The sequence below is a fragment of the Hyla sarda genome, chromosome 5 (genome assembly GCF_029499605.1).
Source record: "Hyla sarda isolate aHylSar1 chromosome 5, aHylSar1.hap1, whole genome shotgun sequence".
NCBI lineage: Eukaryota > Metazoa > Chordata > Amphibia > Anura > Hylidae > Hyla > Hyla sarda.
The window spans coordinates 165,958,750-165,986,481 of record NC_079193.1 but is presented as its reverse complement, the minus strand read 5'-3'; the positions used below and the strand labels follow the sequence as shown (position 1 = coordinate 165,986,481).

Below are 27,732 nucleotides of genomic sequence, written 5' to 3'. Positions count from 1 at the left end.
GCGATCCGCATTTAAATTAAAAAGCCGGCAGCAGAGGCGGCTCTAGACTGTGAAACTCAAACATGAGGCCCCACGTCATTTTCTGAAGACCCATGGGGGGAAATTTATCAAAACCTGTGCAAAGTTAAAGTTGCCCAGTTGCTAAAGCAACCAATCAGATCACTTATTTCATTTTGCAGAGGCCTTGTTAAAAATGAAAGAAGAAATTTCATTGGTTGCTATGGACAACTTTTCCTCTAGACAGTTTTTGATAAATCTCCCCCATGGTGATCAAATTGGATATGAGATTGCTGTGCTGTCGCCGCAGCACAAATCTCAAGTGTTGATGGGGCAGATATAAGATCAGGGGCATAACTAGTGTCCTATGGACCCCATGGCAAATTCTGTCTAGTACACAGTCACCAATATTACCAGTATAAAAGTAGGAATATTATCACCCTACATATTACCATCATATTGTTACTGACCAAATCCTGTATATTGACACCAATATTACCAATAATACCAGTATACAAGGAGGGAAATTATCACCATACATATTATTACCATCATACTGTTACTGACCAAATCCTGTATACTGAAACCAATATTACCAATAATACCAGTATATAAGGAAGGAAATTATCACCATACATATTACCATCATACTGTTACTGACCAAATCCTGTATACTGAGACCAATATTACTGATACTAGTACAAGAAAATAAAAATGGTCAGCACCTCCAGACAAAATGAAGCACAGGGGCTCACTGTCAGTTGTGTGTGTGTTATCAGCAAGAAACAAATAATCCTGCCACATCATGACCACGACTACCATTGTGACTAACTCCAATTGTTACTGTATAAAATTTACTATAGAAAGACCAATATTGCCAAATACACTGACCATATAGTGGTAGATACCAGATGTACACATCACTGTGACATCACTGTGTTTTATTCCTTTACTGTGACATTATTGTGAGTATTATCCCTGTACTGTGACATCACTGTGTGTATGATCCCTGTACTGTGACATCACTGTGTGTATGATCCCTGTACTGTGACATCACTGTGTGTATTATCCCTGTACTGTGACATTACTGTGTGTATTATCCCTGTACTATGACATCACTGTGTGTATTATCTCTGTACTGCAACATCACTGTGGATACTTAAACTGCCCTGTGACATCACTGTATATATTAACCCTGTACCCTAATGTCACTGTATGTATTTACCTTGTACTGTGAGTGACAATACAGGGTTAATATGCACAGTGGCATCACAGTTCAGAGTTAATATATACAGTGACATCACAGCACAGGGATATTATACACAGTAATGTCTCTGTACAAGGACAATAAACAGTTTTGTCACTACAGGGTTAATAAACGCAGTGTTGAAACAGTAGAGGGTTACTATACAGTGATGTCACCATACCGGGACAATAAACACAGTGATGTCACCGTACAAAAATAATCTACTGTGATGTCACTACAGGGTTATTATACACAGTGACATCAAATTACAGGATGAAGCACTGTAATGTCACAGAGTAGAAGGGCTAGGGTGGGTAGTAGTACACTAGTAGGGCTAGGGTTGGTAGTAGTACAGTAGTAGGGCTAGGGTGGGTAGTAGTACAGTAGTAGGGCTAGGGTGGGTAGTAGTACAGTAGAAGAGCTAGGGTGGGTTGTAGTACCGTAGTAGGGCTAAGGTATATATGCCCTGGCCCTACTACTGTACTACTACCCATCCTAGCCCTACTACTGTATTAGCACTTATGTTCATACAAATGGCTGTGCTGTGCTTACTGACCTGGCTTGTCCATGCTGTATGTATATAGCATGAGCCAGCCAGGGCAATAGGAACAGCACAGTCACTGGTAAGCACGTTATCTGCAAAATACCGGAGGAGTTATAGGCAGCCAGGCACTGAGGGCTGCATGCTGACCGGACCTCACATGACCTGGAGTACGGGCAGCGAACACGGAGCACTTACGGCAGCAGCTCACAGGAGGAGGAGAGTCAGAGACTTCGTTGAGTAGCCGGGAGAAAGGCCAGGTTGGGATGTAACAGACATCATGTGCACTGCACACGACCAGTCCCAGCAACAACTCTTCTTAAAGTGGCAGAGGGGGAGCAGTACTCACTGTTGATGTAAAACTTGCGGCGGTCGGGGCCAGAGCGAGGCCCCCATCAGTGTGAGGCCTTAGGCGATAGCCTTAGTGGCCTAATGCTAGAGCCGCCTCTGGCCGGCGGTACATGCAGCTACATCGCACTGCCGTCGGCTTTTATATACACTGTCATAATTCATAATCCCCGCTGGGAGACGGGAGCTCTGATTGGAGAATAGCTATTGACCAATCAGAGCTCCCCCCTTCCAGGCGTCGGGGATTATGAATTATGACAGTGTATATAGAAGCCGGTGGCAGCGCGATGTAGCTGCATGTACCGCCGACTTTTACAGTTAATAAATGCGGATTGCAGCGGGTCTCTGGAGAATGACCCGGTCTGCACCTCAGCCCCTAGACTACTACTCCCATCACAGGGCAGAGTCTGTCTCATGATGGGAGTAGTAGTCCAAGGGCAGAGGGACAGCTCGCAGCAGATCATTCTCCGGAGATCCGCTGCGATCCACATTTATTAACTATACAAGCCAGTGTCACATGCGGCTACACTGCGCATTCCTCTTTGTCAGAACGACAGCATCGCATACAAATGCACAAAGTAGTCGCTCTTACCTCCTTCTATATACAGTTCTTATAATTCATAATCCCTGCCGGGAGACGGGAGCTCTGATTGGTGGGTAGCTATTGACCAATCAGAGCTCCTGTGTTCCGGCAGCGTGGATTATAAATTATGTCATTGTATATAGAAGCCGCTGGCAGCGCAGTGTAGACGCATGTACCGCCGACTTTTACAGTTAATAAATGCGGATCGCAGCGGGTCTCTGGAAAATGACCTGCTGCGATCTACACCTCAGCCCCTGGACTACAACTCCCATGATGGGAGTAGCAGTCCTTACTGTGCCAAAATAGACACTTTGGTACGTGTCCTCCGAGGTGGTGTATATTTGCGCAAGAAAATGCAGTTTGGGCATTTTTTTTGCGTAAAAAAACCCTGCAGTTAGTAAATTGATTCTACAATAGAAAATGCTCTATAGTAAACTTAACCGTAGACAAGGGGATGAAAAATTCGATAAAAATTTGCGCAAAAAAACACTTGCTCATCTTTTTGCGCAAAAAATCACAAAACAGCTCTAAATACAATGATAAATTCCCCCCATTGTACATAACTTTAGGGGCTAAATCCTGATGGCAGTTGTGCTCTAAACGGTATCTTAACATAAGCTGTGGTATAACAAAGACTTCCATTATGCCAATGTAATCAAAAGTATGTTTTCTTTTGTAGAAGTTTAGTCTCAGATTGGCAAAAATTTTTGTGGTATAGAGTAGGGATCGACCAAAATGTTTTTTTTAGGGCCGATACCCATACTCTGTGGAGGTGAGGGCCGATAGCTGATAACTTATACCGGAATATCGGTATAAGTTAACAGCTATTTATCCCCAAAGGTGACACCGCTGCAGATCATGGATTTAAAGCGGGTTGCTTGCAGTGTTGTGGTGGGTGGGTTGTGCGGTGGGGGCGGGGCAGGTTTGCGGGGCATTATCGGATTATTGGCAAGGTAATTGCCGATACTGATAACGTCTAAAATCGTGAATATCGGCCAAACCGATAATCGGATGATCCCTAGTATAGAGAAGTTCTGTATATTACACTTTTCTGTAATACAAAAAAATTGTATACGACCGCATAATTTTTTCCCATATAAACAGATTAGTGACGTATAGGCCTTAAGAATGTATTCACACGTACAGTATCCTGTGCAAATTTGATCCACAGAATTTTAAGTTGCAGATTAAAAGCTGTGTTCAATCATTTAGTTTACATTGAACTCTGCAGCATAAAATCTGAAGCTTGAAATCCTGCCCATCATATATGTGCAGTATACTGTACGTGTGAATACACCCTGAATGTGTACGTCAGTTTTTCTCTATCGGCTCCATTGGGGGACACAGACCATGGTTGTATGCTGCTGTCACTAGGAGGTTTGACACTATGGCAACAAAAAAAGTCGGCTCCTCCCAGCAGGATATACCCGCCTCCAGGCCCTGTGCTAATCAGTTTTAGCTTAGTGTCTGAACGAGGTGGACATGGTCTAGAATTCTCCAGACCAGGTCTTATGTTTTATTATTTTCCTAGTTAGGGATGTGTTAGTTTTTTATTCCTTTTTCTTTCATGTTTTCAGGTGGGGACTCAGGAACTGCAGCTCACTCTTCCCCATTGCGATTGAGGGGGCACAGACATTGCGTATATGGGCTGTTAACCCCCTCTCGCCAACGGTCAGCGCGTGGGGTTGTACCTCATGGGTCCGGGTCCCCCTATTCCCTGCTCGCCTCGCTCGCACATGGTAGCTTGGCGTTATGCAGGTGACAGAAAGCTGACTGAAGACCTCACAGAAGACTCCATTAGGTAAGTTCTTCTGACTGAGGTGAGTATATTTCCCTTTCTCCCTTAGGTGCAGACTTGCAACCTCTGGAGACCCTCAGTTTTGCCCACCTTTCAGGGTCTAATGGGGCTGGCCTGGACAAGGGGCTTTATCTTTATTTCTGGAGCGAGCAGTGGCATTTTTGGATGAAGGGGCTCAGTTATTCACATGCACTCAAGTTTATGTGTGTGTGTTTTTACTTATGTGGCTGACAGCCGCGACGTTTATACTATGCGGGAGCACGAATCGCCGACTTTCACTTTCGGCAGCAGACTGCTGCCGGCGAATAAGAGTCTCGCCCGCTCACTTCTCCGCGAGTGCATATGCGAACGACATGTGCGCTCGGAGCAAGGAGCGGGCGCCATTACTGTATTTCTTCTCGGCACTTTGGTGTCCCCAGGGCCGCCGGAGCTTACAGGAGGCGCGAATTGTCCTCCAATCAGCGCTGTGCACGCGATTGTAGGTGTTAGGGGCCAATCAGCAGTGCCCCTGCTCCTGGCACGCCCCTCTCTGGCTATTGGCTGTTTTTTTCTCCTTCTCTATCTACACTAGAGCGGAGTTCTCCTCACAGCAGCTGCTCTGGGGACACAGACTCGGGTGAGAGAGTTCTTTTTTCATTATGTCCGTACCCAGAACGGTTCCTCCCTCTAAACAGACAACTGGAGCGTTAGTTTACCATTTTGTCTGTAAGAGCTGTAAATCCAAAATGCCAGGTTCTGCTGAACCCACTTGCTTTGCCTGCTCCACTACTCCCCCAGACCCCGTGGCACCCCCGGATGCTCATTCGGTCCCGGTGGATTCGGCCGCCCCTCCAGCCTGGGTTTCTTCCCTATCCCAGTATATGGCGGACTTGACTCAAGTCTCCCGTTCGATGGCTGAGGCCTCCTGTGACGTGGTGTCTCCCTTGAAGAGGTCTGCCCTACGCCGGCCCTCTATAGGGTCCCGCTCCTCTTCTCCACATGCTTCACACTCTCACAAGCGTACTAGGGGTGCTTCTTCTGACTCTTCCATTAAGTCTTCAGGTAGACGTGGGTGCTCCCCTCGTGGGTCCCGCCCCCGTGTCATCTGGTCACAAACGTCACTCCTCCAGAGGACGTTCCTGGAGTCGCCGCTCTGCCTCGCCAGAGCAGTGTACCCGATCAGGGTCGCCCCCCTCCAGGGCTGCCTCCACTGGTTCACATTCTCCTGATGAACTGGCACATGAGGCTTCTGAATCGGCATCTGACTCAGAGGACCGCTCAGATACAGTTGAAACGGTGAACTCATTCGTTGCGGCCATAAGAGACACCTTTCACTTAGAGGACCCAGGATCTTCGGACGTGACTCCTGAATTATCCTTTCATTGTGCTAAACCAGCACCTCAAATGTTCAGCTCTCACGCTGAATTTGACACCCTTCTGGAATCTGCATGGAGACATCCTGACAAGAGGTTCCCGGGAATGAAGAAGGCTCAAGCGTGTTATCCGTTCGCCAAGGACCTTGTCTTAAAGGTGGTTTCTCCTGCCTCGGTGGATCCACCAGTTTCCCGCCTCTCTAAGGCTACTACTCTGCCGCTAGCAGATGCTCAAGAAGGTGGAGTCCTTAGCGAAGTTTGCCTGTGAAGCAGCAGGCTCTTCCCTGCTTCCCACCTTCGCCTCTGCATGGGTGTCCAAGGCCCTAACCGTTTGGTGCTCACAACTCAGTCAGGGGATCCTGGCGGGATACTCCCCAGAGGATCTGTCTGCTTTGGTTCTCCAATGCTCTAAAGCTGGGGATTTTCTGTGTACAGCTTCTATGCAGTCAGCCCGTTGTGCTGCCTTTGCTGTTGGTTACCTAGCGGCCCTCCGCCGTTCCATGTGGCTTAAAGCGTGGGATGCGGATGCTGCCTCCAAAAGGTCTCTCACCGAGCTTCCTTTTACTGGTACCCGTCTTTTTGGCGAGTGCCTTGACGAGATTATCTCTGAGTCGACGGGGGGTAAGAGTTCCTTGTTGCCTCAAAATAAGGCTCGCACTACTTCCCAGAGTAAGTCCTCTTTCTTCCCGTCCTTACAGACTTTTGGCCCCCCATAAAGGGTCTGGGCAGGCACCTTCGTGGGACAAGAAGGCTCCCTCTTTCCGGGCGTGCCCATCTTGGAAGTTGGTCACCAATCGTTCCGGACATTTTGCGGCCAAATCGGGCAACCACAAACCCACTTCCGCATGAAGTGAAGCCCCCACCTGCAGATTTTTCTCGGTTGGGAGGCCGTCTCTTACTTTTTCGAGACATCTGGACCACACACATTCAGGACTACTGGGTCAGGGACATGGTGTCCAACGGATACCACATCGAATTTGCCTCCCTTCCAAGGGATCGATTTTTTTTATTTTTTTTCATTCCCGGGCCCCCCGGTCTCCTCCTCTTGCGAAGCAGTTTCGGGAGGCCCTCCGGTCCCTACTTCTTCAAGGAGTCATTGTCCCCGTTCCTCCAGGGGAACGTTTTCAGGGTTTCTATTCATATCTTTTTGTGGTCCCCAAGAAGGGCGGTTCTCTGCGGCCAATCTTGGACCTCAAGCGTCTCAACCGTCATCTTCTCATCCGCCACTTCCAAATGGAATCTCTCCGTTCAGTAGTGGCATCCATGGAACAAGGGGAGTTTCTTTCTTCGGTGGACATCAAGGATGCCTACCTCCATGTTCCAATATTTCCCGGCCATCAGCGGTACCTCCGCTTTGCGGTTCCGGAGGGGCATTTTCAGTTCGTAGCCCTCCCCTTTGGTCTGGCCACGGCTTCTCGGGTCTTTATCAAGATCCTTGCGCCGGTGATAGCCCTGTTGCGGTCGAGAGGAGTCTCCGTGATCCCTTACCTGGACCACCTTCTCATCAAGGCTCCCACCAGTGTCCAGACTCTGGAGAATGTGGATCTCACTCTCCAGACCTTGGATCGCTTCGGGTGGATGGTCAACCGGAACAAGTCTGTCCTCTCTCCCACCCAATCTCTGATCTTTCTGGAACTTCAATTCAACACAGCCTCTGCCCGGATTTGCCTTCCGCTGGACAAACGTCTGACTCTCCTGTCAGGAGTCCGCTCCCTTTGGGCTCAGGTCCCAGTTTCCATCCGAATTTGCATGGAAGTCTTGGGTCGGATGGTGGCGGCCATGGAGGTCGTACCTTTTGCCCAGTTTCATTACCGCCCTCTTCAACTGGCGATTCTCTCTCAATGGGACAGATCTCCTCTGTCTCTCGATTGCAGGATTGCTCTCCCTCGTTGGATCTGTCAGTCTCTGCTCTGGTGGCTCCGCTCCCCCCTTCTTCAGGGGAGATCATTTCTTCCCCTCCACTGGCAGGTGGTCACAACAGATGCCAGTCTGTCGGGCTGGGGCGGTGTGTTCAGGGACTGGACTGTTCAAGGCCTCTGGTCTCCCCGTGAAGCCCTTCTTCTGATAAACATCTTGGAACTGAGGGCGATTCTTCTTTGTCTTCTTCATGGGGAGTCCCTGCTTCAGACCCGCCCTGTCCGCGTCCAGTCGGACAATGCCACGGCCGTAGCTTACATCAATTGGCAAGGGGGCACTCGCAGCTCGGCAGCCAGTGCCGAGGTGACAAAGATTCTCCTCTGGGCGGAAAACAAGAATCCCGCCATTTCGGCGATTCACATTCCAGGTGTGCTTAAGTGGGAAGCGGACTTCCTCAGCCGGTCCTCAGCCAACTCCGGCGAGTGGTCTCTACATCCGGAGGTCTTCGCGCAACTCTGCGACCTCTGGGGCATTCCAGACATGGACCTTTTTCGCGTCTCGGAACATTCGGAAGATTCTTCCATTTGTGTCAAAGTCCCGGGACCCCCTGGCTCTAGCCGTGGATGCCCTAGTGATTCCTTGGGCAGGGTTTGCCCTGCCCTATCTGTTCCCTCCCCTTCCGCTCCTTCCGAGGGTTCTGAGGAAGCTCAAAGTGGTTGGCGTTTCCGCCATACTGGTAGCTCCAGATTGGCCCCGAAGGACGTGGTACGCCGACGTAGTCTGACTCCTGGACGACACTCTGTTGCGCCTTCCACTTCGTCGGGGCCTGCTGTCTCAGGGTCCTCTTTGCCACCTCAATTTACAGTGGCTGCATTTGACGGCATGTCGGTTGAAACTGCGGTTTTGAGAGCCTGCGATTTCTCTTCCCAAGTCATTCATACCATGCTCAGGGCTCGTAAGCCCTCCTCGGCGAAAATGTACTCAGGTCTTGTCTCCTGTTACTTTTCCGTTCCTCGTCTTCTCTCCTTCTTGCAGTCGAGATTGGAACAGGGGTTTGTCTCTCAGTTCCCTTAAGGGTCAGGTTTCGGGCCTTTCTATTCTTTTTCAGCATCCTCTGGCTTCTAATTCTCATGTCTGGACCTTCCTTCAAGGAGCGGCGCACGCTGCCCCTCCTTATCGGTCACCTTCTCCCCCTTGGGACTTAAACCTGGTTCTGGGTGTCCTCCAAGGTGCCCCCTTTGAACCCCTTAGGGAGGTGTCCCTGCGCCTCCTTTCTTGGAAAGTGGCGTTTCTTGTTGCTATCACCTCCATTCGGACAGTGTCTTAATTGGCAGCTCTCACCTGCCGTTCTCCGTTACTGGTGATTCACCAGGACAAGGTTGTCTTCCGGCCAGATCCTTCCTTTTTGCTTAAGGTCGTTTCGGCCTTTTATCTCAATGAGGTCATTGTCTGTCCGTCCTTTTGTCCCGCTCCTTCTCATCCTAAGGAGCGTTTGCTCCACAAACTGGATGGGGTTCGGGCTGTTGGGTCCTACCTCTCTATCACCTCTTCCTTTCGTCGGTGCGATTCCTTTTTCGTCCTTATGGAAGGTCGTCGTAAGGGACAACCTGCTTTCAAGGCCACCATTTCTCAGTGGATTCGGTATGCCATTTCGGAAGCCTATCGCTGTAGGGGGAAGATCCCTCCCTTCAGGGTTTTGGCTCATTCTACCCGTTCTGTTGGTGCATCCTGGGCTCTCCAGAACAAAGCCTCGACCTTGCAGATTTGCAAAGCGGCTACCTGGTCGTCTTTGCACACTTTCTCGAGGTTCTACCGGGTTAATACCTTTGCATCGGCTGATGCTAGTCTGGGCCGTTAAGTGCTGCAGGCGGCAGTGGAACAGCCATCTGCCTGACTATCTGCCCACCCAAGGGACGGCTTTGGTACGTCCCATGGTCTGTGTCCCCCAATGGAGCCGATAGAGAAAAGGAGATTTTTTTTTTTTTTTTTATTTATTTTTTTTTTTTATGCTTACCGCAAAATCTTTCTCGAAGGATCCATTGGGGGATACAGCTCCCGCCCTTTTTGGGTTCCTCTTTGGTTCTCTGTCCGAGGGTGTGTTCAGTTATACTTTTTCTTCTTGTTCTCGGACAGTTCATGTTTTTCCTTGACCTGTCGGTCCTCTCCTATTGCTCTGGAACTAAAACTGATTAGCTGCTGGGAGGAGCCGACTTTTTTGTTGCCATAGTGTCAAACCTCCTAGTGACAGCAGCATACACCCATGGTCTGTGTCCCCCCAAAAATCTCCTTTTTATGGTTTTACATAGTTACAAAACATACGAATTGATTGAATGCTGCTCCTTTTTATTTGCTGTGGAACTGCCTAAGAAAACGGAATACGACACTCGGCTATCATAAGTCCTATAGTGAGTGATCAGAGCAGCAGCTAAGCCTTTACTAAGGGAAAGGGGACCTCTGTTCTCATGATCGCTTATCAGATACTTAGAGTCATGGCTGTAAATGTTGGCACCCCTGAAATTTTTCAAGAAAATGAAGTATTTCTCACAGAAAAGGATTGCAGTAACACATATTTTGCTATACACATGTTTATTCCTTATGTGTGTATTGGAACTAAACCAAAAAAGGAGGGAAAAAAGCAAATTGGAAATAATGTCGCACCAAACTCCAAAAATTGGCTGGACAAAATTATTGCCACCCTTAACTTAATATTTGGATGCACACTCTTTGGAAAAAATAACTGAAATCAGTCGCTTCCTATAACAATCAATAAGCTTCTTGCACCTCTCAGCCGGAATGTTGGATGACTCTTCCTTTGCAAACTGCTCCAGGTCTCTCTTATTGGAAGGGTGCCTTTTCCCAACAGAAATTTTTTCTCTCCCCTGGAGTTCAATGGGATTTAGATCTGGACTCATTGCTGGCCACTTCAGAACTCTACAGCGCTTTGTTGCCATCCATTTCTGGGTGCTTTTTGACGTATGTTTGAGGTCATTGTCCTGCTGGAAGACTCAAGATCTCGGACTCAAACCCAGCTTTCCGACACTGGGCTGTCCAGTGCGACCCAAAATCCGTTAGTAATCCAAAGATTTCATGATGCCTTGCACACATTCATACACCCAGTACCAGAGGCAGCAAAACAAACCCAAAACATCATTGAACCTCCACCATATTTCACTGTAGGTACTGTGTTCTTGTCTTTGTAGGCCTCATGCCATTTTTGGTAAACAGTAGAATGATGTGCTTTACCAAAAAGCTCTTTCTTGGTCTCATCTGTCCACAATACATTTTCCCAGAAGCATTTTGGCTTACTCAAGTTCATTGTGGCAAAATGTAATCTCTCTTTTTAATGTCTCTGTGTCTCTCGGATGTTTGGGGTCATTGTCCTGCTGGAAGAGCCAAGATCTCGGTCGCAAACCCAGCTTTCTGACACTGGGCTGTACAGTGCGATCCAAAATCCGTTGTTAATCCTCAGATTTCATGATGCACATTCAAGGCACCTAGCGCCAGAGGCAGCAAAACAACCCCAAAACATCAATGAACCTCCACCATATCTTACTGTAGGTCCGGTGTTCTTTTCTTTGTAGGCCTCATTCCCTTTTTCGGTAAACAGTAGAATGATGTGCTTTACCAAAAAGTTCTATCTTGGTCTCATCTGTCCACAAGACTTTTTCCCAGAAGGATTTTGGCTTACTCAAGTTCATTTTGGCAAAATGTAGTCTTGCTTTATGTCCGCGTCAGCAGTTGGGTCCTTCTCCTGGGTCTCCTGCCAAAGCATTTCATTTCATTTACATGTTGATGGATAGTTCCCGCTGACACTGAGCCTGCAGGACAGTTTGACTCTGTGGAACTTGTTTGGGGCTGCTTATCCACCATCTGGACTATCCTGCATTGACGCATTTCATCGATTTTTCTCTTCTGTCCACGCCCAGTGAGATTAGCTACAGTGCCATGGATTGCAAACTTCTTGATAATGTTGCGCACTGTGGACAAAGGCAAATCTAGATCTCTGGAGTTGGACTTGTAACCTTGAGATTGTTATCTTTCCTCAATTTTTGTTCTCAAGTCCTCACAGTTCTCTTCTTTTCCTTTCTGTTGTCCATACTTAGTGTGGCACACACAGACTCTCAATGCAAAGACTAAGTGAACTTCTGTCCTTTTTATCTGCTTTCAGGTGTGATTTTTATATTGCTTACACCTGTTACTTACCCAATGTGAGTTTAAATGAGCATCACATGCTTGAAACAATCTTATTTTTCCACACTTATGAAAGGGTGCAAATAACGTTGTCCAGCCCATTTTTGGTGTTTGGTGGGACATTATGTCCTATTAGCTTTTTTCCTCCCTTTTTTGGTTTAGTTCCAATACACACAAAGGGAATAAACATGTGTATAGCAAAACACGTGTTACTGCAATCCTTTTTCTGTGAGAAATATTTCATTCTCTTGGAAAGTTTCAGGGGTGCCAACATTTACGGCCATGACTGTATTTCTTGTGGATAGGTGGATATGTTTGTTCAATCCTGAGATAACCACTTTAAGGTATTAAAACAAGAATTGGAGAAAATGCATTAAGAACCAGCAGCAGCTATCTGCAATTGTTTATGGCTTCTGCATGCCAATACATTTTAAGCTGCACTGAAAATATTTAGCTGAAAATGATATGTATACTAGATTTTACTTGATTTGACTATACCCTCTATAGAGTTTTACTTTAGGGACTCGTACATATCTGAGTTCGGAGCTCTGTTAGGGATTCCCTTCAAGCGTAAAAATAACTAAGCTGAATGGTCCGTTGCATAACTGACACTAACTGATCCCATTGACTTTAATGAGGTCTGTTTTGTAGGCTTTATGCAGAAAAAAATACTGCTTGCATTTTTTCCCATCTCATGTTCCCCTGTTTCAACACACTCAGCGATCGGAGCTCCCCTGAACAGAGCCGAACGCTGATGTGCACATAGTTGTCATTGGCTCTTGGATGTTATCTTCATCCAAAGTATTCTTCTGCATATACCCTGTTTTAATGTTGTTTTTTTTCCATTTCTTTTGTTCTCTAGCCAATGCATGATGACTATGACTTAAGGCAAGAGCAACTGAACAAAGCATCTCTTCTTTCTTCCAAAAAGTTTCTGGAAAACTTATTAGACAAATTTAATTCCCATGTGGTAAGTAAGCACTGTAGAATTCTCTAATGCAGGTTCTATGTATTAGGTTCTATTTATTAGGTACAGAAAATTGCATTAGACTTGTCAGTAAAAGCAGAAAAAGGAAGAGACCACTGTGGTACTCAGCAGAAGTGGTCAAAATCATAAAAAATAAAAAAAACTAGCATTTAGTAATTATAAAACAACCCAGAGCAATGAAGATAGGGAAATCTACAAGATTAGGCAGAAAGAGGCCAAGCAAGTTATAAGAACTTCTAAAGCGCAGGCAGAAGAAAAACTAGCTCAGTCTGTGAAAAAAGGGGATAAGACATTCTTCAGATATATAAATGAAAAAAGGAAATTAAAACAAGGAATAACTAAATTAAAAAGGAAGGAAGGTATGTTGAAGAGAATAAAGGGCTGCCGACTGCCTTAATGAATACTTCTGTTCAGTTTTTACAGAAGAAAAAGAAGGAAAGGGACCTCCATTAGGGAGGAAAACTAAGGAATCATTTGATGCATGCGCTTTACAGAGGAAGAGGTTCTACGTTTGCTGTCTAAAGTGAAGACAAATCACAAGTGCCTGATGGGATACACTCAAAATTATTAAGAGAGCTTAGTGGTGAGCTAGCAAAAGCGTTAACAGATTTATTTAACCAATCACCGGTAACAGGAGTCGTCCCGGAAGATTGGAAATTAGCGAATGTCGTGCCCATTCACAAGAAAGGTAGTAGGGAGGAATCAAGCAACTATAGGCCAGTAAGTCTGACATCAATAGTGGGGAAATTAATGGAAACCCTACTAAAGGATAGGATTGTGGAACATCTAAATTCCCATGGATTGCAAGATGAAAAACAACATGGGTTTACTTCAGGGAGATCATGTCAAACAAATCTTATTGATTTTTTTGATTGGGTGACTAAAATTATAGATGGTGGAGGGGCTGTAGACATTGCATATCTAGATTTTAGTAAGGCTTTTGACACTGTGCCACATAGAAGACTTATCAACAAACTGCAGACATTGAGCTTGGACTCCCATATTGTTGAGTGGATTAGGCAGTGGCTGAGTAACAGACAACAGAGGGTTGTAGTCAATGGAGAATATTCAGAGCAAGGTCTTGTCACCAGTGGGGTACCTCAGGGATCTGTACTGGGACCAATATTGTTTAATATCTTCATTAGTGATATTGCAAAAGGTCTCGATGGTAAGGTATGTCTTTTTGCTGATGACACAAAGATATGTAACAGGGTTGATGTTCCTGGAGGGATCCGCCAAATGGAAAAGGATTTAGGCAAACTAGAAGAATGGTCAGAACTCTGGCAACTGAAATTTTATGTGGATAAGTGCAAGATAATGCACCTGGGGCGTAAAAACGCTCAGGCAGAATATAGAAGATTTGACACAGTCCTGACCTCAGTATCTGAGGAAAGGGATTTAGGAGTAATTATTTCAGAAGACTTAAAGGTAGGAAGACAATGTAATAGAGCAGCAGGAAACGCTAGCAGAATGCTTGGATGTATAGGGAGAGGTATAAGCAGTAGAAAGAGAGAAGTGCGCATGCCGCTGTACAGAACACTGGTGAGACCTCATTTGGAGTACTGTGCGCCGTACTGGAGACCATATCTCCAGAAGGATATAGATAGTCTAGAGAGAGTTCAAAGAAGAGCTACTAAACTAGTACATGGATTGCAGGATAAAACTTACCAGGGAAGGTTAAAGGACCTTAACATGTATAGCTTGGAAGAAAGAAGAGACAGAGGGGATATGATAGAGACTTTTAAATACATAAAGGGAATCAACACGGTAAAGGAGGAGAGCATATTTAAAAGAAGGAAAACTACCACAAGAGGACAAGTTTTAAATTAGAGGGGCAAAGGTTTAAAAGTAATATCAGGAAGTATTACTTTACTGAGAGAGTAGTGGATGCATGGAATAGCCTTCCTGCAGAAGTGGTCGCTGCAAATACAGTGAAGGAGTTTAAACATGCATGGGATAAGCATAAGGCTATCCTTCATATAAGATAGGGCCAGGGACTATTGATAGGATAGGATATTGGGCAGACTAGATGGGCCAAATGGTTCTTCTCTGCCAACACATTCTATGTTTCTAGGTTCTATGAGAGAGATTTATCAAAACCTGTCCAGAGGAAAAGTTGCTGAGTTGCCCATAGCAACCAATCAGATTGCTTCTTTCATTTTTTAGAAGCCTTTTAAAAAATGAAAGAAGCGATCTGACTGGTTCCTATGGGCAACTCAGCAACTTTTCCTCTGGACAGGTTTTGATAAATCTCCTGCTATGTATTTAAAACATTTAAAAAAATCTGAGATGCACCTCTTTTAAGCAATATTCAGACATTTTTGGTGACTAGTGTGCTACTGTAAGTTGATTTGTTTCTCGCACTAGGGAGTACAACTGGCCACCTTCAACTTAAAGGGGTATTCCGGGCAAAAACATCTTATCCCCTATCGAAAGGATAGGGGATAAGATGTCTGATCGCAGGGGCCTGCCGCTGGGACCCCCCACAATCAGACATCTTATCCCCTATCCATTCCATAGGGGGATAGGATGTTTTTGCCCGGAATACCCCTTTAAGGTGTGTATATTTCAACCAAGGCCAATATTCCCAAATCACAGGATGGTATGGGTAAGGGTGCATTAACACCACAGCGGGGAATTTTCAAAACCGGCTTCTACCGTATCACCGCCGGACCAGACAGCATCTCATTCATTTGAATGAGCTGATCCGGTTTTGTAGCCAGACCTTAAAGCAACAAACCCAAATACGGTGCAAAAATAAGCTGAACCGAGTCACTATCTGACTCCGGTCGGCTCATTCAAATAACGGTATCTGCCAGTTTTGACATTTCCCCGCTGGATCCGGTGACTGTATGAAGAAAACGTGGTGTGAATGCACCCTAACATATTTAATTTTATTGATCATTTTTAATGTCATAATTTATTTTTCCTATTTTAGAATTATGGGACTGGAGCTCTGGTTATCAGTTCACTCTTGGATTTCCTCACCTTTGCTCTTTGCGCACCATACAGTGAGACAACAGAAGGGCAGCAATTTGATATGCTGCTCGAGATGGTAGCACTACATGGTAGAACACTTTTCAAACTCTTTCAGGTATAATAATTTTATTGTTTTCTCTGGTTCTTTTGCATTTTATAGCTTTGTTAATACTTCAAGAATTAGGTAAAAAATTTCACTGTGTAGTCTACCAGACGTTTGACTGTGAAAGTGGGAGAGAGAGCACTGAAAACCTGCATTTCAAATTTCAATATTTTGCAGGGCCTTGGGCAAGTTTGACAGATTTTTACATAAAATTTATGACCAGCTTTGGTTGGAATTTTTTTTATTCTAAATATCTGGTAGATTATGGGGAAGATTCATCAAAACCTGTGCTGAGGAAAAGTTGGCCAGTTGCCCATAGCAACCAATCAGATTGCTTTTAATTTTATTAGAGGTCTTTTCAAATATGAAAGAGGCGATCTGTTTGGTTGGTATTGGCAACTTGTCAACCTTTTCTCTGCACAAGTTTTGATGAATCTCCCCCTTTATTCTGTAAGGAGTACTGGGCCAGATTGCTGACTACTATGCACCCAATATTTTTCCACCTATCAAATGGTTGTAGCTTTTGGTTGTAAAGGCTGATCTGCTCTTGCATCTTTGTTCTAGCACCCTTCCATGGCTATTGTAAAGGGAGCTGGCTTGGTAATGAAGGCTATCATTGAAGTAAGTCTATCTGTAATCTTATTAAATGTTAATGCTTTTAAAGTACTTTTATTCACTGAAAATAAATGTCTGTAAACACTAGACTACAAAACAATTGTTGCCTCATCTACTTTGCAGTTAGGTTGTGATGTAGTGATACACTGCTTTGAAGGAGACAGTTTATGACAAAGGGATTTGCAACAAAGAGAAGACCTCTAAATCTTGTACCAGTCTCTTTGGCCTTGCACTAGGCTTAACTAGGCTGTAAAGTCTTTTGCCTCATATTAGTGTATGAATTGATGGAAAAACACTGTTGTTTAGAAACTGTTTATTTTGCTTTGTCAAAAGAGTAGCAAGTCTGTTTTCAGATCTTATACAAACTTTGTTTACTAAAAAGTTGCATTATTTGTTACACGTGCTGGATTGTTTTGGTGCTGACACAAGTCTTACACATCAGCATGTATTAAATGACTACAATAATGTATTTTTTATTTTCTAGGAAGCAGACAAAGAAATTGCTACAAAAATGCAGGAACTTGCTCTTAGTGAAGGTGCCTTACCTCGACACTTGCACACTGCAATGTTTACAATAAGTGTTGATCAAAGAATGCTCACCAATAGGTGAGAAAATATATTTTTTCTATTTAACATAACTTAAGCATATCCTGAAAACTGTGATGTTGTCCACAAATGGGTAAATTTGGTTCCCCTAGAAAGCCCTTATGTGAGCCCCCATAAAGAGCGAGGTCCTTTTTAGATTACAGATTTTTTCCTCTAGCATTACAACGTGCCCCTTAAAAAAATAATAGGCTATCTGTGTAATGTGCAGATTCTCTGGGTGTTGAAGCATCTCCCTTCTTTGGCTGTGTTATTGACTAAGAAAAGCAGATAGTATTTTTTAATGTCTACATCGTGAAATAGAAGAGAGGTATTATGCTAGTGCTAGATTCTAAATAATGTAATAGCCACTGCAGTCAAAATAAAAAAATAAAATAAAAAAGTGGAACCCCCCAACAACCACCATTATTAATAGTATCAGGAAGGTATTTTAACAATGGAACAATTGGAATATGTAAGCTACAAATAGGTGTTCATTAACCCCTTAAGGACGCAGGACGTAAATGTACGTTCTGGTGAGGTGGTACTTAACGCACCAGGACGTACATTTACGTCCTAAGCATAACCGCGGGCATCGGAGCGATGCCCGTGTCATGCGCGGCTGATCCCGGCTGCTAATCGCAGCCAGGGACCCGCCGGCAATGGCCGACGCCCGCGATCTCGCGGGCGTCCGCCATTAACCCCTCAGGTGCCGGGATCAATACAGATACCGGCATCTGCGGCGGTTCGCGATTTAAATGAACGATCGGATCGCCCGCAGCGCTGCTGCGGGGATCCGATCATTCATAACGCCGCACGGAGGTCCCCTCTCCTTCCTCCGTGTGGCTCCCGGCATCTCCTGCTCTGGTCTGTGATCGAGCAGACCAGAGCAGGAGATGACCGATAATACTGATCTGTTCCATGTCCTATACATAGAACAGATCAGTATTAGCAATCATGGTATTGCTATGAATAGTCCCCTATGGGGACTATTCAAGTGTAAAAAAAAAATGTAAAAAAATGTAAAAGTAAAAGTAAAAAAAAAGTGAAAAATCCCCTCCCCCAATAAAAAAGTAAAATGTCCGTTTTTTCCTATTTTACCCCCAAAAAGCGTAAAAAACATTTTTTATAGACATATTTGGTATCGCCGCGTGCGTAAATGTCCGAACTATTAAAATAAAATGTTAATGATCCCGTACGGTGAACGGCGTGAACGAAAAAAAAAAAAGTCCAAAATTCCTACTTTTTTAATACATTTTATTAAAAAAAAAATTATAAAAAATGTATTAAAAGTTTTTTATATGCAAATGTGGTATCAAAAAAAAGTACAGATCATGGCGCAAAAAATGAGCCCCCATACCGCCACTTATACGGAAAAATAAAAAAGTTAGAGGTCATCAAAATAAAGGGATTATAAACGTACTAATTTGGTTAAAAAGTTTGTGATTTTTTTTAAGCGCAACAATAATATAAAAGTATATAATAATGGGTATCATTTTAATCGTATTGACCCTCAGAATAAAGAACACACGTCACTTTTACCATAAATTGTACGGCGTGAAAACAAAACCTTCCAAAATTAGCAAAATTGCGTTTTTCGTTTTAATTTCCCCACAAAAATAGTGTTTTTTGGTTGCGCCATACATTTTATGATATAATGAGTTATGTCATTACAAAGGACAACTGGTCGCGCAAAAAACAAGCCCTCATACTAGTCTGTGGATGAAAATATAAAAGAGTTATGATTTTTAGAAGGCGAGGAGGAAAAAATGAAAACGTAAAAATTAAATTGTCTGAGTCCTTAAGGCCAAAATGGGCTGAATCCTTAAGGGGTTAAAGGGGTATTCTGAGAGAACTCAACTTATCCCCTATTCCTATCTTAACGAGATCTGGTAAAGTGAAAGTTGAGCTGCGATTGGTTGTTATAGGCAAATCTCTCCAGTTTTTCTCACACATTTTTATAAATCAGGGCCCCCAAGTACAAAAGCTAAAATGAAAAGATCATTTCCCAACTTCACTTACAGCAAATCTGCCCAAAAGTAAAAGGGCCGGAGGAGAAACCATGGCTATATGGACACTCACCCTATGCAGGTTTGCATATGGCTATCCACAGAATTTCAATGCTGTGTATAGTTGTATTTTGTCGTTACCTGTATATTAGTTCCACTTGAAATGTGCTGTTGGATGCTTGTCTGTGCGCTTGTAGTCCAGATACTGTATCCCCAGAATGTATCCAATTCCCCTGTGAAGCCTACGGGGAAGTGAGGTGGATAAGCCCTGTAGTAACGCCTGGGCGACTGTGTCTCGGGCATGTTAGTTACAAACAAAAGCTTTGGTCCTGTTAGAAGTTTACATATTTTAATTGTGTCATTTTGGAAATAAGGTGTTTATATAAATGTGTTTTGAATATATAAATGTGTTTTGAATTTACTTTTGAAATGTAAATTATTTTTTTTTAGACAGTTGAGTAGACACTTAGTTGGCCTTTGGACGGCAGAAAACATGACATCTTTACATTTGTTGAAGCGCATTTTGGTAAGTTAAAAAGGTGTAGAATGTGTCTGTGAAAATAGTGTATAAAACTGACCTGTCAGCAGAAGAATGTATGTTTTGTAGGAACACTTCAATTTCATGTAGACCTTTCATTTTGAGTTAAGTAGTCAAGTAGGTGGTCCTGACTGAGATCTCTGTGCGGTAATCGTGGGGTCCTGACCTGCCTCCGTGCCATCTGACTGGCGCTCTGAGAATACAGGCAGCCTGTATAAGCAGAGCGCTGCTATTACTGAACATGAACCGTGTTTGCAGTCAAAAGATGGTATGTAATACTGCACTATAGGGACTCAAAAGTAGAGAAAAAAATGTTGTAATAAATGTGAATAAGCCCTTTCCCCCAAAACTTTTTAAATAAAAATAAAAAATGTTTAAATGAAAACACTCGGTCGCTCTTCATTGGGGGACACCTATACTGATGGGTATATGCTCTTGCCGCTAGGAGGTGCTGACACTAGGAAAAAAGTCGGCTCCTCTCTGGCAAGATATACCCGCCCACTGGAAGTGAGGTAATCTGTTTTAGCTAGTGTCAGTAGGAGGCAAGACACAGGTCTGGGAACTCCCCAGACCTGGTCTTTTTTTTTTTATTTATTATTTTCTAGTAAGGGCTGTTTAGTTAGTTTTTTTTTTTCCTCCCTTTTGGTTCCCTTTTTCATGGGGGTTCAGGAGCATGGCGCTACCTGTTCCCCCATATGCGACAAAGGGGCACGGAACATAAAAGTATGGACCATCAACCCTTTATCGGCAATGGCCAGCGGCTGGAGGTTGTACCCTGGGTCCGGTTCCCCCACTGCCCCTGCTCGCCCCGCTATCTTAGCCTGGTATAATGCAGGGTGGCCATAAGCTGGTTGAAGATGCCTGGGTGAGTATAAGAAGATGGCGTCCGCAGGTGAGTATATTAACCCCCCCCCCCCCCCCCATTCCTCCCCCCTTCCTCTTTAAAAAGAGACTCTGTCCTTTGTCCTTTATTGGGAGATTTATGTGCGGGGCTCACTCAGGTCCCCTGGGGGTGCTGTGCTTCTGTGTACTAGGTTTTCTGAGCCCTCCACAGGTGTTCTTCCTTGCTCACTTCTAAACTGCATTCTTCCAGCTATATTGGTTTTCCCTACCCCCACTGTGGGGTCGGCAGCATGCTGGATGAGGGGGTTATGGCTCCGTGCTTCTTCTCCCCCCGAGCCAGCGTGCGATTCGGGAGGCCAGGCCGCGCCTCCTCTTTATGATCGGGGGTCATGGTGGCACGTGACTCTGCCTTTCTTGTATCCCTGAGCCAGCACCTTCCCTCCAGGTTCGCATGGTCCACTGCTTCTTGGCCGTGACGCTGTGCGCCTTCAGCGGAGTTTATCTACGCCCCTCCACCTTTGCGGGTGTCTGCGGCGCTCCGTAGTCATAGCAGCATCGTTGGCCTCCCTGAGCTGCGGCCCGACGGGAGCTCTTCCTGTCCGACCCGTTCTTGTCCCCTGGCATCGGAACTGTGCGGCGGCTTAGCAGCTCGGTGCTCCTGGGGCTGCCCATGTGTGGTTTTTCTTCAGCGGTCCCCATGGTGTGGACGTCCTGCACATCTCTCTTTGGGGACCTCGCGGGCAGATTCAGCGCAGTGTGCCTTGCTCCCCATGCTTCTTTCCTGCATGTTGAAAAAAAAAAATAATAATAAATACATTTTTAATTCCCTGGTCACTCAGACCATTTGATGGCATTTGGCAATCACTGTATTGCTGCTCCCCCTTGGCAACCACTTGCTATTAACCTCTTCAGGACATAGGGCGTATGGATACGCCCTGCATCCCGAGTCCTTAAGGACCGAGGGCGTATCTATACGCCTGTGGGAATTCCGGCCCCCACCGCTAGCCGGTTGGGGATCGGAGCCGGATGCCTGCTGAAATCGTTCAGCAGGCATCCCGACATATCGACAATGCAGTCCAGCGATCTGCGGCGATTCCGGGTCAATCGGGTCTCCAGTGACCCGATGACCCGGAATTACTGGCTGTTCGGGGCCGTCTCTGACGGCCTCAAACAGCCAGAGCCTGCAGGGGTGAGGTGGCACTGGTGCCACCTCACGATCGCCCTGATTCGTCAGCTGGATTACCGGCCGACCAATCAGGGCGCCTGCTGCGGGTGTCACTCCCGCACCCGCTCCGCCCCTCTTCTGGAGGACGTGAGCGGGTGCGGGACGTGCACCCCGGGTGCTGGGGACCCCGATCCCCGGCGTTAATGTTGGGATCGGGGCCCCAGGAGCAGCGGCGGCGGCGGGACTGACCTGCAGCGTCTGGATCGTTGGAGGTGAGTGACAGCCTCCTGCTGTTGCTTAGCAACAGCTCCCAGCATGCAAAAAGGGCATGCTGGGAGCTGTAGTTATGCAACAGCAGGAGGCAGACCACCACAACTCCCAGCATTCCCTTATGGGCATGCTGGGACTTATGGTTTTGCAACAGCTGGAGGCACATTCTTTCTATGGAAAAGTGTACCTTCAGCTGTTGTATAACTACAACTCCCAGCTTGCACAAACAGCTAAAGTGCATGCTGGGAGTTGTAGTGGTGCATCTGCTGGTTGCATAACTACAACTCCCAGCATGCCCGTTGGCTGTCGGTGACTGCTGAGAGTTGTAGTTTTGCAACAGCTGAAGGCACGCTGGTTGTGAAACACTGAGTTAGGTTTTTTTTTACCTAACTCAGTGTTTCACGACCGGTGTGCCTCCAGCTGTTGCAAACTACAACTCTCAGCAGTCACCGTACACCATGCACCGTACATGCTGGGAGTTGTAGTTTTGCAACAGCTGGAGGCACACTGGTTGTGAAACACTGAGTTAGGTCACAAACTCAGTGATTCATAACCAGTGTGCCTACAGTTGTTGCAAAACTGCAACTCTCAGCAGTCACCGACAGCCAACGGGCATGCTGGGAGTTATCAAACAGCTGGATGTCCCCCCCCCCCCAATGTGAACGTACAGGGTACACTCACATGGGCGGAGGATTACAGTAAGTATCTGGCTGCAAATTTGAGCTGCCGCAAACTTTCTGCTGCAGCTCAAATTGCCAGTGAGAAACTACTGTGAACCCCCGCCCGTGCGACTGTACCCTAAAAACACTACACTACACTAACACAAAAAATAAAATAAAAAGTAAAAAACACTACGTATACACATACCCCTATACAGCCCCCCTCCCCTCCCCAATAAAAATGAAAAGCGCCTGGTACGCCACTGTTTCCAGAACGGAGCCTCCAGCTGTTGCAAAACAACTCCCAGTATTGTCGGACAGCCGTTGACTGTCCAGGCATGCTGGGAGTTTTGCAACAGCTGGAGGCACCCTGTTTGGGAATCACTGGCGTAGAATACCCCTATGTCCACCCCTATGCAAGTCCCTAATTTAGGCCTCAAATGCGCATGGAGCTCTCACTTTGGAGCCCTGTCGTATTTCAAGGCAACAGTTTAGGGTCACATATGGGGTATCGCCGTACTCGGGAGAAATTGTGTTACAAATTTTGGGGGGTATTTTCTGCTTTTACCCTTTTTAAAAATGTAAAATTTTGGGGAAAACAAGCATTTTAGGTAAAAAAAAAATATTTTTTTTACATATGCAAAAGTCGTGAAACACCTGTGGGGTATAAAGGTTCACTTAACCCCTTGTTACGTTCCCCGAGGGGTCTAGTTTCCAAAATGGTATGCCATGTGGTTTTTTTTTTGCTGTCCTGGCACCATAGGGGCTTCCTAAATGCGGCATGCCCCCAGAGCAAAATTTGCTTTCAAAAAGCCAAATGTGACTCCTTCTCTTCCGAGACCTGTAGTGCGCCAGCAGAGCACTTTTCACCCCCATATGGGGTGTTTTCTGAATCGGGAGAAATTGGGCTTCAAATTTTTAGGGGTATTTTCTGCTATTACCCTTTTTAAAAATAAATAATTTTTGGGAAAACAAGCATTTTAGGTAAAAATTTTTTTTTTTTTTTTTTACATTTGCAAAAGTCGTGAAACACCTGTGGGGTATTAAGGTTCACTTTATCCCATGTTACATTCCCCGAGGGGTCTAGTTTCCAAAATGGTATGCCATGTGTTTTTTTTTTTGCTGTTCTGGCACCATAGGGGCTTCCTAAAGGTAACATGCCCCCCAAAAACCATTTCAGAAAAACGTACTCTCCAAAATCCCCTTGTCGCTCCTTCCCTTCTGAGCCCTCTACTGCGCCCACCGAACACTTTACATAGACATATGAGGTATGTGCTTACTCGAGAGAAATTGGGCTACAAATACAAGTAAAAATTTTGTCCTTTTTCCCCTTGTAAAAATTCAAAAATTGGGTCTACAAGAACATGTAAGTGTAAAAAATGAAGATTGGGAATTTTCTCCTTCACTTTGCTGCTATTCGTGTGAAACACCTAAAGGGTTAAAATGCTGACTGAATGTCATTTTGAATACTTTGGGGGGTGTAGTTTTTATAATGGGGTCATTTATGGGGTATTTCTAATATGAAGACCCTTCAAATCCACTTCAAACCTGAACTGGTCCCTGAAAAATACTGAGTTTGAAAATTTTGTGAAAAATCGGAAAATTGCTGCTGGCCGTTGAAGCCCTCTGGTGTCTTCCAAAAGTAAAAACACGTCAATTTTATGATGCAAACATAAAGTAGACATATTGTATATGTGAACCAAAAAAAAATGTATTCGTAATATCCATTTTCCTTACAAGCAGAGAGCTTCAAAGTTAGAAAAATGCAAAATTTTCTAATTTTTCATCAAATTTACGGATTTTTCACCAAGAAAGGATGCAAGTATCGACAAAAATTTACCACTATGTTAAAGTAGAATATGTCACGAAAAAACAATCTCGGAATCAGAATGATAACTAAAAGCATTCCAGAGTTATTAATGTTTAAAGTGACAGTGGTCAGATGTGCAAAAAACGCTCCGGTCCTTAAGGCCAAAATGGGCTCCGTCCTGAAGGGGTTAAAGCCTTGGTCGGCCATATCTGTTTTTACCAGTTTAATATCTGCAGTGTCCCCTTCCTAAGGTCTGTATTGAGGGCTGCTTTATTTGCTTCAGTCACCCTGTAAGGTGACCTGCTATACACAAATTACATTGAGTTGGTTGAAGTATGTCTTTGGCGTCCCTAATTTCTTCATTGTCGCTCACTGTCATGGAGCATATGCGAACCGCCGTGGCGGGTTGCTGCCAGGGATTTCACGATCCCTCGGAAACTACCGGGGATGTATTCAATGCCTGTTCTCCCCTACCTCTGAGTGCCATACCATGTACTAGGGCTTTTGTGTTCCTGGCAGACGCTAAGGTCTCTTTTGAGGTTCCTCCTCTGTCAGGTCTGCCAGCCACCCATCCAGGTGTTCTTGGCATGTCATACTATATGATTCCCTTCTACACAGGCTACTGCATTCGCGGCTGGTGCTCCGGATCCCCACATCTAGCGCAGGGCTTCTGTGGGAGTATCCCTGCATGGACTGGACCTGATATCATTATACTGGACAGTAGACTCGCCTGTCACTCATCTCACAGCTGCCGCATCTGCAGCTGGCACTCCGGTACACTACTGCTGGTGCGAGGTGTCCGAAGGAGTGACCTGTTGTATGGACCATTCCAGTCAGCCAGACAGTGGTCTGCGTGGTTTCCTCTGCCGCCTGTCACTCATCACACAGCTGATGTATCTGCGGCATGAGTTCCGGTACCCCACTGCTATGCGAGGTGTCCAAAGGAATGACCCGTTTTCTACCATGGACCCATACCAGTAAGCCAGACAGTGGTCTGCATGGTTTCCTCCGCCGCCTGTAACATGGCTGATGTATCTGCAGCTGGAGTTCCTGTACCCCAGAGCTGTGCGCGGTATACGAATAAGTGACCCAGCGTGTCCTACGGACCCTATACTGAATGACGGGGATGCGCTTCACGACTCCTCAGCCTCCCCCGATTTCCATGGGGGGGGGGGGGGGGCGCAGTTTCTATCCATGGCTCCTAGGCCTCCCTGACCTCCCACCTATGACATGGGGCACAGTGAACGCCTATCTGACTGTTCCCTTTTCGCCATCACCTGGAGGTGTATCTGTTCAGCCAGACTGTTGTCTGCACGGTTTCCGCCGTCATCGGTCTCTGATCTCAGGGCTGCCGCGGGTATGGCCAGGTTTCCCGTACCTCACTGCTGGAATGAAGGATCTGGATGGGAGTCTCTGCAGGTACACGGGACTGCTGCCAATCAGCCAGTCCTTCGTCTGCTGGATCTCCTACACCGCCAGGTTGCCCTTTGGATAGGCCGCACTCCAGTACCCCACTTCTGTGGGAGGTTTCGAAGGAGTGACCCTGTGCGTTCAGGAATCCTATACCAGTCGGCCAGACGGTTGTCCGCATGCTTACTACTACGTCAGGCCAACTATCATACACTTTCCACACCGTGGACGGTAGTTCAGGTATCCTACTGCCAAGGTATTATTCCTAGAGAGTCACCCCATGTTGCTCCATGGGCCCTATACAATGCACCACATACTGGTTCGCAGGGTTCCCTACAGTCTGCTGCTCTCTAACTGAAGGCTGGTAACCCACTTTCAGGGTGTGGTTCCGTATGCGGGACCCGGCGTGGCCATGCCCCTATGCCAGATAACGATACTGTGTCTGCATGGTTTTCAACTCCACCAGGTAACCTCCCCCATTCCTGCTGCTACTGCGGCTGCAGTCCGGTGACTCATTTTCTATGTGAAATTCCACAAAGTGTGTCTCTATGGTTTCATGGGACCTCTCCTACCTGTAAGTCAGACTGTGTCTGCAGGTTTCCTGCTCCACATACATACTTCATCTCTTGCGTCTGTGCCTGCAGTCCTGGTGTGTTGCACCATTAGGAGATGAGGTGTAGGTTTTTCATGCAGGTTTCAGGGACCTTCACGGCAACAACAACACTCTCTGTTCCCCTTTCTAAGGTTGCAACGTTGGTCAGCTAGGGGCATATCTTCCATCCTGACAGTCTGTTGGATGTCTGCGGTTTCCTTCGTGTCTGCAGTCTTGGTATCTCACTACTTTCCTGCGGTACCCATGTCTGCGTCTCTAAATATGCTAAGGACACTCTGCACGTGTAGAGTCCACCGTCCTTTAATTTGGTTGGGTGTGCGGTGGTTGATCACCTATGTCCTGGCATGGGGCCTGATGGGGCAACTCAGTCAGTTCAACTCCCCCCCCCCCCCCTATGCCTCCAGGTATCTTTCCTGGTTTCCTGTGCAGGGTGGCTCAGGCGCCGCCTCTGTTGCCTTAGACTTCGCCCAGAATGGCTCTCAACGCGGTTGGTTGTGTGTGTGCTGCTTGCAATCGTAGTCACGTCTTGTATTTTTGCCCAGCTCCAGTGTGCAGGATTCCAATCCCTCTGGGGACACAAGTTGGCTCCTCCATACCGCAATGGGTTGTCGCAGGGGCCCTGGGGGCTACATTCACCTGATACTTTGTCCCGTGGCTGTGGGGCAGCATTTCTCTGCTCCTACAGTTCCTGGTGCACTTTGGCAATCCCCCTTCCATAGGGGGGAGGGGGGAGGAATCAGGGAGCATGGCATGGTCAGTACCTGAGTTTCATCTTGACCACCCCTTGTTCCCCCCCCCCCCCCCCCCCCCCGCACTAGGGGGACTATTTCGTTGAACACTTTCTGCTGCCAAGATGGAGCCATCTCTGTTTTCCCACTATATAGGTGGGGTACCTGGCTGGGCCCTTGTTTTTTGCTGAGAGCAATCAACAGAGCTTTTTGCAGTCTGTGCTTGTGTGCTTACTGCCCACGATTGCAGCCTGGCTCTCTCTGTTTCCTGGTTATCTACTGCTGCTCACGCAGCCTTGGCACTCTACTCTGTTGGAGAAGTTTATGTAATCATGTATGGTTCGGCGACAGTCGGTCTAGCCACGTCTGTTGTTTGGGTCCTACCATTGCTCTCCTCCTCCATCGGCGCAATCTCCTGGAAGGGTGTGTTCTTCCTTCCCTTTTGACAGGGTCAGTTGCACTGCACTGACACCATAGTCTTCTGGAGTAACCTTCCTGTGCCCAGAA

The 27,732-nt window shown here is 46.1% G+C and overlaps 1 protein-coding gene across 4 annotated transcripts in view; it reads left to right on the top strand.

The window, feature by feature from the left end:
• The window catches only part of DNAJC13 (DnaJ heat shock protein family (Hsp40) member C13), a 244,401-nt gene that overhangs the window by 98,546 nt on the left and 118,123 nt on the right, over positions 1–27,732 (top strand). For all 4 annotated transcript variants that reach the window (XR_008844053.1, XM_056520651.1, XM_056520650.1 and 1 more), the window contains exons 14-18: positions 12,776–12,883; positions 15,840–15,995; positions 16,548–16,604; positions 17,083–17,204; positions 19,640–19,715. Coding sequence is in view for 3 of the 4 variants with exons in the window: in XM_056520651.1 (XP_056376626.1) it covers positions 12,776–12,883; positions 15,840–15,995; positions 16,548–16,604; positions 17,083–17,204; positions 19,640–19,715 (519 nt within the window). In the remaining variant the exon portion in view is untranslated. The remainder of the gene's footprint in view (positions 1–12,775; positions 12,884–15,839; positions 15,996–16,547; positions 16,605–17,082; positions 17,205–19,639; positions 19,716–27,732) is intronic.